This window comes from Vigna radiata, chromosome 4 (assembly GCF_000741045.1).
Source record: "Vigna radiata var. radiata cultivar VC1973A chromosome 4, Vradiata_ver6, whole genome shotgun sequence".
Classification (NCBI taxonomy): Eukaryota; Viridiplantae; Streptophyta; class Magnoliopsida; order Fabales; family Fabaceae; genus Vigna; species Vigna radiata.
Window position 1 is genome coordinate 5,806,062 of NC_028354.1, and position 17,516 is coordinate 5,823,577.

Genomic DNA, 17,516 nt, shown 5'->3' on the forward strand with positions numbered 1-17,516 from the left:
GAATTTAGGGTTTGATTGTCAAATTTATGAAACTCCAGTCCTATCCTATCCTAAGGTCTTTTTCTGACAGTGGATTCTTGCCAAACCCTCCTGGAAGAGCAACTGGCACACTGTATTGTATTTACTTTTAATAAGCTTTTAGATGTAATGGGATAAAGTTGTTATTCGTTGCATAAGTTCGGTTCTGGTTGTCGTAAACGCGTGGTATACTCTTGAAGAAAAGTCTTGTTCATCCACGCAAACAAACAAAACTAGTCCCAATTTTGCCTCTATTTAGGCTTTTTACCATTTGACTTCCAATTTAAAGATCTTCAACTATAACTGCAACTCCCATTCTCTACGTCTCTCTCACTCACTCTTTTGCCTCACCCAATGCATGGACGACCAAAAAAATTGAAAGAATGGATTAAACAAGAGCCGTTGAGACTGATTGATAAGACTTCTGTCAGCCGAATCAATCTTCTCTGCATTCAAATACACCTGAATTTTAATTTTAGTAAATGCAATAAATTATATCTATCAAAAACTTAAAAACCATCAGCCATATTTTGTACCATAACCAATCCTTATAATCTCTCACGTAATATGTGAAAAGCTTCCTGTCTAAAGAACAGTAATCTGTAAGCATTTGTATGTGCATATGGATAAACGTTATCATTGACCAAGACCTTGTTAAATCAATGATGAAACATGCTGAATGTGAATTTAATGTGAAACACGAAAAGTATAATCCAGATTGACAAACCCTCATTAACTCTAAATTAAAGTCGTAGATTCTCATTGACTAATCCTCCAATATTATTAGAATGACAGAAGAAGTATATAAACTATAAAATATTTTCTTAGCAATAGGTGAAAGTACAATGTGTTGCAACAGTTACAATTACAGCAGTTACAGTTAGAGTGGTATTCTACTTAAACTGACATGACATGATGAGTGAAGATTGGTGCAGAGGAAGGAAGAATAGTAAGTTTTCGAATTTGTTAATTGGAAAGAATAAAGTTGTTGGATGGTGGAATGATGTTGACATGAAAACGAAAGTTGAACAAAATGAAGGGGATATCAAACATGTGGCCTGTAATGTTCTGATTAGATTAGTACAACAAGTGATAAGGTTTTTTGTTTTTAAGATCATATTAGTAACTAAGTATTTCACGCACGCTACTACCATCTAACCTTATCGATTATTTTTCTACATCCATGCATGTCTCTCTGTCACTATAATATCTTTTCATTTTACCTTTCTACAAATCTAAAACTAAATCTTTCTTATTCAACTGTCAAATATCTTAGATTCCAAAGTCTCACATAGAGTAAAAGAAGGACTGGTAAAGGGTTTATATACACATAGATGCCTCTAATAATAAAAGACCTTTTGGAGTGGTATCAAAAGCAAATTCATGAAAACTTAGCCCAAAACAGACAATATCTTATCATATATGAAGATTTATGTGTGTGAGAAACTTTTTCCAACAAAATATATACATTCATGCATGAGTTTATTTATGTTTTAACATACAATACATGTCAGAAACAACATATCAACACAAACAAATTTTTTCATGATTGAGTCTGGTTATACTTTTTGCATACAAAAAGCAAATAAATAAAGGATATGTATTTAATATCTAAATTTTGATACAAAATTAAAATTCAACCTAATTGAGTTAATCCAATACGTTTTAGACTGATTTTTTTATTTGACACGTTGAAATACACCTGTTAATTTAGAAGGTCATGCAATATGTAAAAAAAATAATAATATTATATTATATTAAAAATATTATATTCATCTTTTTTTTAAGTTTGAATACTATAATGTATCAAATTTGCATATAGGAATAATTTTCAATTTTATGTTTAAGTTTTGAAATTAAAAATATATTTAATCTATATATATATATATATATATATATATATATATATATATATATATATATATATATATATTATATATTCATAGCTTACTGTTAATACATCAAACAATATTAAAGAATATTTTTGCCTTTAGGGTTTGTTTTGAAGGTGTGAATGAGGAAGAAAAGTCACAAGATGAAAAGTGGTAGTGTTTATAATTTTTCTGGTGTTTGAATTTTGAATCTTCTTCAAGGAAGCATGAATGATTAAAAAAGAAAAAAATTATAAAAAATGTTTGTCATTTTATGCACTAATTTATTTTCTTTAACTTTTTATATAATCTAATAAAAAAAATTAACTTTTTCTTTCATTTTAATATCTTTTCATCATAGAACCTGAAAATTCATTTCACTTTCTTTCCTAATTCATTTAATATCTCTCATACAAGGTACTTGCCCACATTGTTTAGTATTTATGTTAATCACGCAATTCCTTGAGGCTTTTCAATCACTTAATGCATCTAAAGAGATTTCTTTGTTAGGAATAGACTTTTTTTTAAAAAATAATATAGCATCCATATGAAAATGTATAAAAACAATAGTTTCTTTTCAGTGTTATTTAAATTTTTATATAAGTAAAACAATACCAAAAGCACCTTGAAATTATATCCAAGTTTAGTTCAATAATAATGACTTTTAATTTTAATTTTTATATCCAAATTAGTATCTTATTTTATAACATATTTAATTCTATTTCTCTTCTATCTTAGCGTTTTGAATTTGTATTCCCTTTAAAAAGTTAAATACTTTCAACCAATAAGATGAATTAAAAAATAGTAGATCAGTTCTGAAATAAAAAAATTTGCATTGATTATTTGTTGATTTATTTCAACAATTGAAGAATCTGAACAAACTATAAAATAAATTACAAGTAGTGATCTGTATAAAAAAATAGATTTCTCATTAGTTATTTATAAAATATCCATCGCATTTACACCTATGTCAAATATTGTATACAAGTTATTAGGCATTGAATGAATTAAATGTATTAACAACATCATCCACTAAAAGTAAAATATAAAAAATATAGTGCACTTAGATGCTTAAAAGCGTACCATAGCCATTAGAAAACATTTAAATTATTTTAATAAACTTGATTAAGAAGCTTATTAAAATAATTTATCATTAAAAAATTATTTTAATTTAACTCATTCACTAATAAAAATATGTGCATATGTATATTCTCGTTTTTTAGATAATAATAAATTTAATTTAAAATAACTGAATTTAAACAAATAGTAATTAAAAAATGATAAAAAAAGTTATTTTAATTAAATAAATAAATAAAAATTAAAAGGATAAAATTAAAAATATAATATTTTAAAAATAATAATTACTTAAAGAATAAATTTATAAAAAAATGTAACAACGAGAAGTAAAATCTCTTTATATTTATATATAGTTATAAATATTATAAAATAAAGTTTACATGTATTTATATAATCTAAAGTTATCTCATCTCTTTATGAAATATTGGATTTCCATCTAATATGAAGAACTAATCAACAAATTAGCATTCCACATAAATTCTTTAAATGTCTTGTTTACTATAGAACTAGGAGTTTTGATACATAATTTAAAACTGAAAAAGTTATAAAGTAAAAAAATAAAAATAATGGTGAGATTAATTAAATTGATTAGAAATTAGAAATATATTTGAAGAAAGTTAGAGGTCCGACAGGAGAGACAGAAGACAATGTTGAATGAGTGAACATCTTTTCCTAAAAATAATTATGTCAGTTGTTATATCGCTATCGTGGCTGAACTATGTTACTATGTATTCCATTAATGAATAAAATGTTAAGTTGTCCTTTAAAATATGAGAGGGAATTGGACATAAATACTTGTACAATTTTAAACCTTCATTGCATATTTATCACTTTTTCTTTTGCATTTTCAGAATCAATTGCCAAAAAGCAACAGACCTTTTCAAGCTCCACAAATGACACAATCATGGCTTTTTATATTTATATTTATATATATAAATTTATTTTCATTTTTCATTCACATTATTCTCTTATTTCTTTTAATAAAGAAAACGTATTAGATTCTCTTCCACCTTCTCCTGTTCCTTTTGCTTTTACGGATTCTTCCAATATTATGTATCTAATCATATAAATACATTATGTGGTGTGATTTTTATCATGAAGAAAAGTGAAAATAAAATTATGTATGTAATAATAACACAGAGTAATTTATTTATATGTGAAGAAAAAAAAAAGGAGAAAAAGTTTTTAAGAAAGATATAAGGAAGGAAAAATGAATGAAATAGAATAATAGAATACACTTTTATGTTATTTTGTGAAAGAAAATGAAATAAAAAAAATGAGAGTAAAAAATATTTTTGGTGGTATAGAAAGTTGAGGAAAAAATAAAAAACTGTACGTAAATTATACAAGTTAAGAAAGAACAAAAATATGAAAAAATATTTAAGTAACAAAGTTGGTTAATTTTTGTATTCTTTTCTTATATATTTTTATTCAAGAAAGAATTAAGCAAATAAAATGTATTATTTTTTCTAATGTTTTCTTATTCAATATCGTTCAAGATATGATTATATCATTCTAATAAGAAGAGTTAAATATGTTTTTAGTCCCTTAAATATCACACGATTTTGGTTTTAGTCCATACTCGAAACTTTGATGATTTTTAGTCCTTATAGTATTGAAACTCTTATAAATAATCATTAAAAATAGACAATATGAACTTTTGTTTGACGTGACTAATGATGAGTTCACGTCTAATGCTAGGTATGAGTTTATAGTATTGAAACTCTTATAAATAATCATTAAAAATAGACAATATGAATTTTTGTTTGACGTGACTAATGATGAGTTCACATCTAATGCTAGGTATGAGTTTATCATCTGTCACGTCGAACAAAACAGTTTCAATACTATGAGAACTAAAAGTCATCAAAATTTTGAGTAGGAATTAAAACCAAAATCACTTTATAATTAAGAGACTAAAAACATATTTAACCCTAACAAAAATAATGTATAAAATGACTCACGAATATATTATTTGATTAATGATGTGAGATATAATGTGTTTTAATGATTATGAACTGTAAATATTTATGATCATGAATAAACATTGAGTGTGATTAATGATATGGTGTACATGTGATGTTTATGTGTCAAAAATTACTAAGGACATATATTAAAATGTGATGTAAGCATTAAATTCAGTAATAGTAGTTGAGTGAGATATTCAACATAATTAAATATCAACTCAAATAGATAAATTTATCAAGAAATATCATTACTCACCTATAAATGATGTTATCGAAAGATATTATAATCTCTTTGCCTGAATTTAATTGTTATAATAATGTACATTAGTCCATTAACTAGAAGTAATGTTATAGAATATATTAATCTCTTTGCCTGAAGTTAATTGTTATAATAATGAACATTAGTCCACCCTCTCTCTAGTTAAATTTATATTAATATTGAAATTATATTATAATCATCCTTTTTATATACAAACATGTATGTCCGGATTTTGGTAGAAAGGAAAAACTTTAAAGGATCATTATATAATAAGATAGGGATTGCTATTTTTATAGGAGATAAATCTTCTTAAAGCTCGATATCATATTAATTAATTCATCTTTCCGAGGCTAATAAAAAATTAAGAAAGGGTTCAATACTTTCTTATCATGTTGTGGGCCCACATTATAAACCGACGAATATAATTATATATAAAAAAAATAGTGTTGAATACGTCAACAGAGCAGAAAAAAAATGTCAATAGAACATGAAAAAATCAATTAAAAAGATTATATTTAATTTAATACACCTTATATCTTTCTCACTAAAAACTTATAAAATTACAAAATTCAATGTTACTATTCATAAATCTTACGTTCTTTTATATGTGTCTTGAATTGGTTATAATTATAATTACATTAAATTATTAACACAATTTCCATTTTTATATACTTAGTTTCACGTTAAAAAGTAATTATGTAAAGTAAATCTTTTGTTTTATATAATACCCCATTTAAATGATATAAAACACAATTAAGAAGATATCATAAAATTAATAAACTATAACAATTAACTGAGAAAGTATACCTGACATCTCAAAAATATAGCTTTAAACTATATTTGTTCTTACATTTATAATAATATAAAACAGTTATAAGAAAAAATAAAAATTAATTTAGAGTTATCTTAAAATAACCATAAATTTAAAACTTTACAGAACACTTATATCGAACTATTATAAGTACAAACTAAACAGTTATACAATTTAAGTATAAATCGAACAGTCCTAAACTAATACAAAGAAAACACAAGACCGAACGGTCTTACTCTAACGGAGACTGCCTTCTCCAACTCGCCCAACGAGTCTGCAAAATTTTGCGAAACAACATTTTTGCAAAAAATGCACCCCTCTACTTCTAATTTTTCTAGCTCCAAGCATACTTCCAATAAACATAGATCCAATCTCGTTATTCTAAACCTTAAGTGTAATTCACCAACCTATTTATGACTAACCTTAACTCTTATTATGATCATTTTGTCAAAAATTCATACTTACTAACACTAATTCACTACTTAAAAGCTCACAATTCACTTTTACCCATTTCTAGATACATTTTGATAAACCAAGTATCTAAGCAAGTCCTAAATGACCTAAAAATTGACCTTAAACTTCAAGTTTCCCCATCAAACCATTATCTCATAATCTCACATCAAAACCTCTTATTTATCACAAAACAAGCCTATAATTAAACTCAATTACTACTTCTTTATTCAACATCATCTTTTCTATTATCTAAGGACCTATACAAGTTTCAATTTTCATTATAAAGTCATTCCTCTAAAAATTTACATTCCTAAACTCCACTCTATACCAAACTTCAACATTCCCCATTTACTATTATCAACTATATAAAAGGTTTGTACCCCTTAGGACTCTAGAACATTAGCATTCAAAGTTCAAGGCAATACCAATTTATAATCATTCACATGAGCAATTCAACAATACTTCAATTTTACACATCAAACTACAACTAGTACCAAATAGTCACCTCAAATAATTACCTATTAAGTCAAACATCATTCTCACCACATGATCAAACATAAATTCACATTTCTTAACATAAAATAAAACAAATATTAGCTTCCCTTACCTGGTTGAAAAGCTCAAACAACTCTACAAAACAAATTGTCCCTGACTCAGCTCAAATAACTCTATTTGTACCTACAGATCATAGAATCAAGATCAGGGTGTAGATCCTTCGGACCACTAATCAATAAGAAACTAACAAGAAAAAATGGATGTTGTATGCGATGACATTAAACTCGCATGCCTCTTAAAACAGCGAAACAAAAAATAAGGGTAAAAACTAATTTATTTTATAGAGAAAATCAATCGGTTAGAAATAGAGATCTTCTGCCTGATTGTTTGAGTATACCTAATCATCAAACAGATGTCTCAAGAATTAAAACTTAGAGAAGGAAGAGATAACTCATAGAATTTAGTTTTAGAGAGATTATTAAATTTATTTATATTATTAAATTTTTAACATTAAAATAATTAATCTTATTATTTTAAAACACCTATAAACTCAAATACTATATTTGCTAGGTTCTTATATTTTATATTAATAAAAACTCTCAAATATTAATTTTATCATCTTAAAATTAACTTTATCTAAAATTATTCTTATAAATCTAATTTCATCCAAAATTAAAATTTCAATTCCATCCAAACACGCACGCATACATAAATCATCCATAACAAGTTATGTTGGCTTGTTTCTTAAATGATATACCCACTCATATGCTTATAATGCTTACATAATCTGTAACCTTTTCCCCATGATTTTAAATTTAAAATAAATATCTAGATAAAAAGTAGAAACAATTAGTATAGGAAAAAAAATTTAAAATGTTGAAAATAAATTATAGAACTACAATTAATGTTCAACATTAATATCGAACGAAATAATTTATATATATATAATAAAATTTATTAAATATAGCAACATTTGACATATCTGAAAAAAATATAATTAGAAAGAAGAATGGTTCTTCAGTTTATAAATATTCCATAAATTATAAAGACAAACTATCTTTGTGCCTACAAATTTTCAGATTATTTATTTTATGCACGATTTTTTCACTTTTCCCCTAATATCTGAAATCATCTGCTTTTTATATAATAATAATAATAATAATAATAATAATAATAATAATAATATAATTGAAGGCATGACATGCCGAACACAAAATCAGAAACATCACGCCTACTTTCGTTTAATTGGATAGGTTTATCAAATTTTTAGTAATACTTATATTCTCATGTCTCTGAAATAGTTTTAATACTTTTATTATAAAGTATTCTTAATATTTGGTTCTACATGTGACAATTGAAATAGATTCTACAATATATTTTATTCCTGAAAATCTGCCATGCTAATGCTGAATAATATTTCACGTGATCCTGAAAAAAAAATTGTAAAGTAATAGATATATAAAATTACGTGTTCGATATGTTGCTAGATTTGCCTTTTCTTCTATCACGAAACTACTGAAAAATTAAAATAAAATAAAATTACGCATTAGAAAATAAAAGTATTGTAAAAAGTAATGTAAAAGAACCAATGATTAACCTCCCTATAGACACGTGTATTTGAATTTTCATAGAAAAAATATAATAAATATAAAGTTTATATATATGTGTATATATGTAAAGTGGCCTCGGGTAGGCAATTGCTATCAAAGTTTATGAAAAAACGTGGCAAGTTGGTATTCATTTCACGCAGACACAAACGTATGTTGTTATTCCATTTTTCGAAAAGAAAATGAGGTTTGGGAATGACTTTTTGGGTACACATTTGGGGCTTGCAAAGCAATGGAGACTCAATCTCTCAGAGAAAAGTGACATTCGTATCGATCGACTAGTCAAAACTTTCGTGCTAATTTCCAATTTCCAATCTTCAATCGCATGATGTCGCATTTCAATATTATATTAATTATCAAATAAGTGTTTTTTTATAACACATGTATATAACATCTTTTTAACAATATTTGAATTTTATCTACGTGTCATTCTGTAATTGGTTCAAAATTATTTTATAATGATATTTATAATTACTATTATAATTAATTATAGAATAATTTTGAACTAATCACACGATAACACGTAAATAATATTCAAATGTCGTTAAAAAATAATGTTTAAATATCATTATACTTTTTCTTTTTAACATCAATCGCATGTGTTAGACCAGTTGTCGTTGTTGTTCATTGTTTTCTACTCCCAAAATCCAAAGTAACGTGGCAAATCAAAGCTCGCTCTTTTATTTGAAAATTCAAATCATTTACGTTATTATCTTTTGCACCTGTACCACACAAAATTTATATTATTTTTTTAACACGCCTCGCCGATTGTTTCAATGATCAAAATTCTTAATATCTTGGATCATAAGTTTATTCAATATATGTTTACATATATTAAATTATAATACTAAATATATATTTTTTTCTTAAATGTGTTTGAACACTTTAATTGCAGTAATCATAATTTAGACAGTCAATTACTACAAATAAAAAGGTCGTTAATCTAATATATTAGAACTATGTATTAGATGAAATGACTAATCAAATCATAAATGACAAGTTGTTGAGGTTAGATGGTCAAATAATATATTATTCAGTCTTTTATCATACTCTTTAATCAAAACAAATCAACTCTAAAATCGATTAACTTAATATAAAACATGATTATGTACGTTTGAGTCTTAATTAGATCAACTTTAATTAAAGTAGCTATAAAATTTATAAATAAAGATTTGTGATAAAAAATTATGTTACACCTTAATTATAATATTCATTATTGTCTATATAAATTTATCTGATTTTGATATTAAAATACCTTTACGACCCACACCCAAAAGAATAATGTTTTTGGTATAATAATTAGGTTTAGTATAATCCAATTTTGAATTTAATCAATAAGAAGTAAAACATAATCCCCTAGATAAGATTGAAATGGTAAAATAGTCAATGTGTCTCTTTTGCGTCTGCACAACCAGCTTACCAATGAAAAATGGTACAGAAAACTTGATTCGTTCCACCTAGGGAACTCAAATATATTATTTATCACACGTATTTTATAAAAAATAAAATACGATACTAAATTCCTTAAATAAGGTTTATAGTTAGAGAGTTATAAAATGAAAAGAAAAATAGTATTAAAGATAAGAGAGTTTATTGATGTTATTCATGAACGACACAGCCTTTGAAAATTGAACCGAACCCATTAATTTCACCCAACAACTTCAACTGTTTGACCTCGTCAAGTTTTGCTCACTTCAAAACTAGTCAAACACACGTAAACCTAATTCGCTATTCAATTTTTTATTAACAAGGTTAATGCAATTAATCATGATTAAGAGTGCCATAATCTGCCAATTTATTTAGTTTTGACATGCTCCCACGCTGACCCGTTAAAGATAGGTCAGGTCAGGTTGTTCATTGTAGAGCTAAAAATATTTACGCGTCAACTCATGGATTGGTTTTTCAATTTTTTTAATATTATATTTTAACATTTTTATTTTACTTTTGTATAAAAAAAGTATATTTTATATTGAAAAATAATTCTTTTATACATAATTTTTTACGTTTGACATTATTCTTTTTTATTTTTTATTCTCTTTTTTCTTAAAAAAAATTTACACTTTTATGATTATTTTATTTTTATATCTGTGTCAAATGAATGTCAAAGTGTGTCATGATACTATTATATTTTTAATCAATTTATTAATAATTTAAATTAAATAAATTAAAACGATTATTATCTTTATATCTTAAATTATTTTATTATAATTAATAATTGAATTTTAGATTATAAGTATTAATATTTTAAGTAATTATATTATAATATATATATATATATATTTTCCAAATAATATGATACAAATATTTTTTCAATTAATATTTATTTTAAATTTAACTGTAAAAATAAACTGAATTAACTAAGAGTTCAATAAAATAAACTAAAACAAACTGACGAATTAAAAGCTTCAACACAAATAATTAAATTATACCATTGATTTACTTACCTACAGTTTTTTCATCCTAATTTATGATAGTTTATATGTACCAAAATTACTTAGTTTCAAACTGTTTCTTGGTTTAAACTACTAATAACATAAATTAGTTAACATAATAACTCATTTCTTAATGATGGTAGTAACTCTTTCACTTTGAGAAACTAACTCTCCTAAATAAACTACTTGTAATTATCTGAACTTTAAAATTACATTCTACTGCTTATTCTATTTATACAAGATCATAATATATATATATATATATATATATATATATATATATATATATATATATATATTATATTATATTATATTATATGTATTTGTATAAATAGATTAAATAGTATATTATTATTAGAGTTTTGAATTATATAGTTTATTATCTCTTAAAACACTTTAATAAATATTTTCTACAATATTATGTAAAAAAATACAACATAATTGTGTGGATTAAAGTTGTTTCATATAGATTTCCATAATAAGAGATAAATCATGTTAGATGAATCTAATAATTGAAAATACATCTTGACTAAATATTTGTTAAAGAAAAGTCTTAGTTGAAGTTGAGTTTGAGAACAAAACCTTATTATTTAAAGACAAACTCGAATATCTTTAATGAAAATTAAATTAGAATTATACAAAATGAAACCAAAAGTGTTCTATTTAAATTAAAAATACTCTAATCAATGGAAAGTTGAAATATTTTGGTTGAGCTAAATTAAAAATAATTTCAAAATAACCATAGATGGACTCACATTAAGTTCTTTATTATATGGGTTAACAGTCTAAAAATCATTATAAATGAATAAAGCAATGTTGGTCCTAAATATAAAAATAAAAAATAAAAAAATCAACACCTCCATTAAATGTCCTTCATAATTAAATCAAACTCTAGTAAAAAAAAATAGAGCTTTCTAATGACAAGGTTCAATTATTTAAGATAAAAAAATAAAAAAAAAGAATTTCCAATATTATGTAAATTCCCAAAAAAGTTCACTTGTCTTTTTTTTTTCAATTTTTTTTTGTATATGAACTTATTAAAATAATTATATAAGGGTGGAGGAGAGCTAATTCCTCTCTCGGTCACTTAGAATTAATTTATTCATTTATATATTTTAGAATACCCAAAAAGTACATTTTAATTAAATATTACCAAATTGTATTCTCTTTATAAAAAAAAATGCAATTGTTTTAATTGAATATCGTAATACTTTTTTATATACCGTGATATTTCTTTTATAAAAAATTATTTTTATAATATTTTAAAATCCTAATCCAATGATTTTTAATCAATGACACAAGTTGTAATTTGAAAAACATTTTAATGAATTCAAGTTATAATTAAGTACTAAATTTTTACTTTTTCTTTTACCATAAGTATCTTAAAAATTATATTTTTAAATATTTTTACATAATAAAGTTGCTGCTGTTGTGCCTCCGCGACCAGTGAAACTGTCGAAGTCTGTTACAGCGGCATGTGTCGTGCTGATGGAGGTGGGGATATCACCGAGAGTTCTGCGGAGGTTGAGAGAAAGAAGCTGATATTCTATGTTTTATTTAAAGATTTCACTTTTAGAGTTTTATTTGAATTATTCTCTTTGGGAGTTTTGTTAAAGATTAAATATGTTTTTAGTTCCTGGAATTTGAGGTGATTTTGGTTTTAGTCAATTTTCAAATTATAGTACAATTTAGTCTTTCGAAAACTCTGGTTTTAGTTTTTTTTACCAAATTTTTTGAACTTTATTTGTTGTTTCAAGCAGCATTTAGATTGTTTACACTATTTGACACATTTTTACTTCAATGTTAACTGATAAACGCGTTTGAAACAACAAATAAAGTTAAAAAAATTTGATAAAAATGACTAAAACCAGAATTTTCTAAAATTAAAAGACTAAATTGTAGCATAGTTTAAAAATGGACTAAAACCAAAATCGCCTGAGACTAAAAACATATTTAACCCTTTTGTTTTTTTTTTTAAAAAAAAAGAGACAAATGTTTGATTTTACTCTATAAAATTGTTTTCAATTGAAGCCTCAGATTCGATCGGAACCTGAATCAAGCTTGCCAACTACAGTGAATGGATCCTGTAAGCCTTACAGTATTGCAGATACATCACCAAGATTGATCTCAAAGCCTTTATTAGTTGTTGAAACTACCAAAATACGCAGTTTCTGGTCAAATAAATACTCTGTAATTTTATAATTTGCTTTTCCTTGTATGATTTAGTTGTGTTGGATACCTAGTCAAACGGGGCAAAATGGGACAAATAACATGTACTCTATGTATTTGTAAATATGTCAATGTGTATTTTACCAACATGGAGCCAACATTCACTTGATGGTTTCAACCTTATTATATGTGACGGTGAAGCATTTTGCAGAAAAGCAAGAGTGACATTGAAATATTTCAACAGTTTTATTTGTAGAGGAGAGAGAGAGAAAAAAAACATTTAATAAAAATATAAAAAAGAGAAAAAAAGCTAGGACATTTAGGAAAAGATGGTGTAGAAAGAAGAAAAACTGAAAATTCCTTCACCACGTCATATTGAAGTTAACTTCATTTATGTCCTTAAATTTAAGGGAAGAGACTCCCACTATACAATTTTGATAATTTTGAAACCAAATGTTTACATTTTTTAAATTGGATACTAAACTAAAAATTACCATTAAACATAACATAAGAAAAAAAAAACATTTAAACATTTTGAAAACGTTTTGATATTAAACTTCTGAATGCCTATCTCAAATTGATAACTTTATAAACATTTTTGTTTTGATATAATAAAACATATAATGATACCATGTTAATTATATACAGCAATAAGATTAAATGTAACACATAACACTAAATAATACATTAAATATAATAAATAATACTTTTTCCCTTTATTTATAAGACTCAAATTTTATAAGACTCAAAGTAAATAGTGGTGATGGTATTTTTTATAGAATGGAACTATAAATTTTGTATGAATTGTTTTCATATTAAAAACCCTTTAAAAGGAAAAAAGTTGCATTGTCAAGCTATTAAAAGAGAAAGAAGAATATTAATGACAAGAATAATTTAAAAATACGAATCGAAACATATTCATTATTATTAATTAAATTAACCATTTTTCTTGATGATTTGAATACTTGAATGTTCTAAATAGAAACACTAAATATTATAATAACGGATGAATTTAATTAAAGTGATTCTCTGAACTAATTTAATTTTTTACTAAAAATTTGTATTATTTAATTATGTGTTATAGGTTTTAGAATTTCATAAACTTTTCAACTCTTTGTAATTATTACTTAAATTCATCTAAGTAATATTACAAAAAACCTTTCTTATAAAGAAAGTTATTTGAAATTCCAAATGATTTATTGATTGAGTATAATAACTATTGATACTTTTTGTATTGAAGTTTAATTTGATGGATGTTTTATGTTTGGATTGATTTTTGAATTTGACAATGACTTGGAAGCATCAAAATAAGTGTTTTTGTTTATTTTTGAATAAATTGTGTTTTCTTTGAATTAAAAATATGTTTTAAACTTGCTAAAATAACTAGTTTGGTTAAATGTAGTTTTTGGAGATTTAGTGTTATACATAAACTATTATTTATTTTTTGAATGTAAACTCTCACTAGAGATGATATTATACAATATGAATGATTGTAACATTTTTTTTTCATAAGTCACTGAAACAAAATAGTTTTACTTAAGTTATATTTTTAAATGTTTAAATCATCATCAGCTCAAATATTAAATATAATAAAAATAAAATATTATATTTTATTAATTAAAATAATTATGAATAATATACACTTATAATATAAATTCACTTATTATTTGTTAACTATTTCGTAATTACCATATTACTTTTAATAAATACAATTTAATTTTTATCTTAATAATATATCGATAACATGAAGTCTACTTATTAAATGTAGTATATTTTATATATTAAGGGGATACATTAAATGCAATATTATATACTATATTTAATACTCATAGTAAATACTACTATTATAATAAATAGTGAAGGTGCAATATAGTGAATTATATTATTTTTGAATATGTATATGAAGATTGTATTAATCATAGATGAGATTTAATAGGAAGAAAAATAAAAGAGGGAGAAAGTGGAAATAGAGAAAGAGGTGGGGTTAGAAAAGGAAAGAAGAAAAAAAAGGGTGTTTATTTATTTATTTATTTGTTTATAAGGTATAGCTGGTAAGTCGCACATAGTACCTCACTCATTCCATTCCGTGTCCAAAGTTGCAAGTTATCTAAGCCAAAGCCCACTTTCTGTTTCACTCTCTTTTCTTCTCTTCTATTCTCTTCTCTTTCCGGCAAAACCATGCCTTCAAGCCCCAGACACCAATTCCTCCATTTCTGAGATCCCAACCTTCTCATCCTCAGGTACCCTTCTTCCACATTTCTATTTTCTCTCTTCCCCGCTTTACAAAATCAATCATTTTCTTTTTTCTAAATTAATCTTTTTATTTGGATCCGAATCTGGCTCCCGCTCCTTCAATTGGATCAGACTACACCCTTTTCCTCAAATTTCATTTTTTCATCACGCCCTTACCGTTTCGCTCAACCTTCCTTTCATTTACTATTCTCCCGAATTTTGCAGATGGTTCTCTCTCCCTAGCTTCGAATCAGCCAGGAGAATTTGCTGGGGGACCTTCAATTTCGGAACCTCGCGTGATTCACTCGGTATTGCCCTCGCGTTTTTCTCTCTCTATTTTCGCCAGAGGTGTGCTTTTGTCTTCGTTTCTAGAGGGGTGGTTTGTTTTTTTTTTTTTTTTACTGCAAGGCTGTTACGGAGTAGGCGGATTGATTAAAGATTGGTGCGTGTAGATTGTGTGATGAATTTGTTTTTATGGGTAAAGGCGGCGGATGAATTGAAGGGATTGTGGGGATAATAATAGTAATAATGGTTTTTGCTTCTTCTGCGTTTCATGGTTGATTTTCCGTCTGCTATGGTTGTGTTGGGGTGTACTGAGGATTCCTTGTCATGACAAAGAAATTACGTTTGGGTTGTTCTTTGCAGGCGGAAGACGATGGACAGAAAGTGAATAGCTTTTTGGAAATGGATAGGGGGGAAGGAGTGAATGATGGTTTTTCTGGACCTGGACCAAATGATTCGCTTCTCCCTGGTCTAATTGATGATGTTGCCTTGAATTGTCTTGCCTGGGTTAGTGCATCCGATTACACCTCACTATCGTGTATTAATAAAAGGTTCAATAAATTGATCAGTAGTGGGTATCTATATGGGTTGAGGAAACAATTGAAGGCTGTGGAACATTTGGTGTATATGGTTTGTGATCCAAGAGGGTGGGTGGCATTTGACCCCAAAGTAAACAAGTGGATGTCATTACCTAAGATACCTTGTGATGAGTGCTTTAACCATGCAGACAAGGAGTCCTTGGCCGTGGGCTGCGAACTGTTAGTCTTTGGTCGGGAAATGATGGAGTTTGCCATTTGGAAGTATAGCATGGTTTGCCGTGGCTGGGTGAAGTGCCAAGGGATGAACCAACCTCGCTGTTTGTTTGGATCTAGTAGTCTTGGTTCAATTGCTATTATTGCTGGAGGAAGTGATAAGTATGGAAATGTTCTAAAATCAGCTGAGTTGTATGACTCTTCATCAGGTATGTGGGAACTTCTACCGAGCATGCACACTCCACGTAGATTGTGTTCTGGTTTTTTTATGGATGGCAAATTCTACGTGATTGGTGGAATGTCGAGTATAACCGTTTCATTAACTTGTGGAGAGGAATATGATCTTAAGACAAGGAATTGGCGGAAAATAGAGGGTATGTATCCATATGTTAACGAGGGTGTTCAGGCACCGCCACTTGTGGCAGTTGTGGATAATCAGCTATACGCAGTTGAGCATGTAACTAACATGGTGAAGAAATATGACAAGGACAAGAACACCTGGAATGAGTTGGGGAGGCTTCCAGTCCGGGCAGATTCATCTAATGGTTGGGGGTTAGCTTTCAAGGCCTGTGGAGAGCAACTTTTGGTTGTGGGTGGACAAAGGGGTCCAGAAGGTGAAGCAATTGTGTTGAGTTCATGGTGTCCCAAGTCAGGGGTCAGGAATGGCACCATAGATTGGCAGGTACTTGGGGTGAAGGAAAACGTCGGGGTTTTCGTGTATAATTGTGCTGTTATGGGTTGTTGAGATAATTTTAGATTGACTCAACAGAGGATGCTGGTATCCACAATCTGACTTAGCCTTGAAGGGTGCCTCCATGTTCAATCACCTCATTTACTGAGTTAATTGTTGCAGGGATAGCTTTCCAAATTTGGTTTCTTTCTTTTTAACATGGTTTATTTGGATGTATTTCTCACATTCCTGGTCCATAATTCTAAATTGCTTTTCAGATTACTGAGTAGGCTTACATAGATATGTTCTGTTATCTTTTTTAGCCAAATATGTAAACCAATAAATGAAAGATTTTCATTGTTTAATGTTCGTTGCTTGCAGCTTCAATCATGTCGTATATATATATAGTATGTTTGTCACA

General features: G+C 26.7%; 1 protein-coding gene across 2 annotated transcripts; it reads left to right on the plus strand.

The window, feature by feature from the left end:
• Window positions 1–15,204: 15,204 nt before the first annotated feature.
• LOC106759390 (F-box/kelch-repeat protein At5g60570) lies at window positions 15,205–17,460 on the plus strand. 2 transcript variants are annotated; one of them, XM_022779695.1, is made up of 3 exons: window positions 15,205–15,399; window positions 15,617–15,739; window positions 16,037–17,460. In XM_022779695.1, the coding sequence occupies exon 3, from the start codon at window positions 16,076–16,078 to the stop codon at window positions 17,168–17,170; it is 1,095 nt and encodes a 364-aa protein (XP_022635416.1). In that variant the 5' UTR covers window positions 15,205–15,399; window positions 15,617–15,739; window positions 16,037–16,075; the 3' UTR covers window positions 17,171–17,460. The 2 variants fall into 2 exon arrangements, with proteins under 2 accessions (XP_022635416.1, XP_014498031.1); XM_014642545.2 differs by having other exon boundaries at window positions 15,617–15,699.
• The last annotated feature ends 56 nt before the right edge of the window (window positions 17,461–17,516 follow it).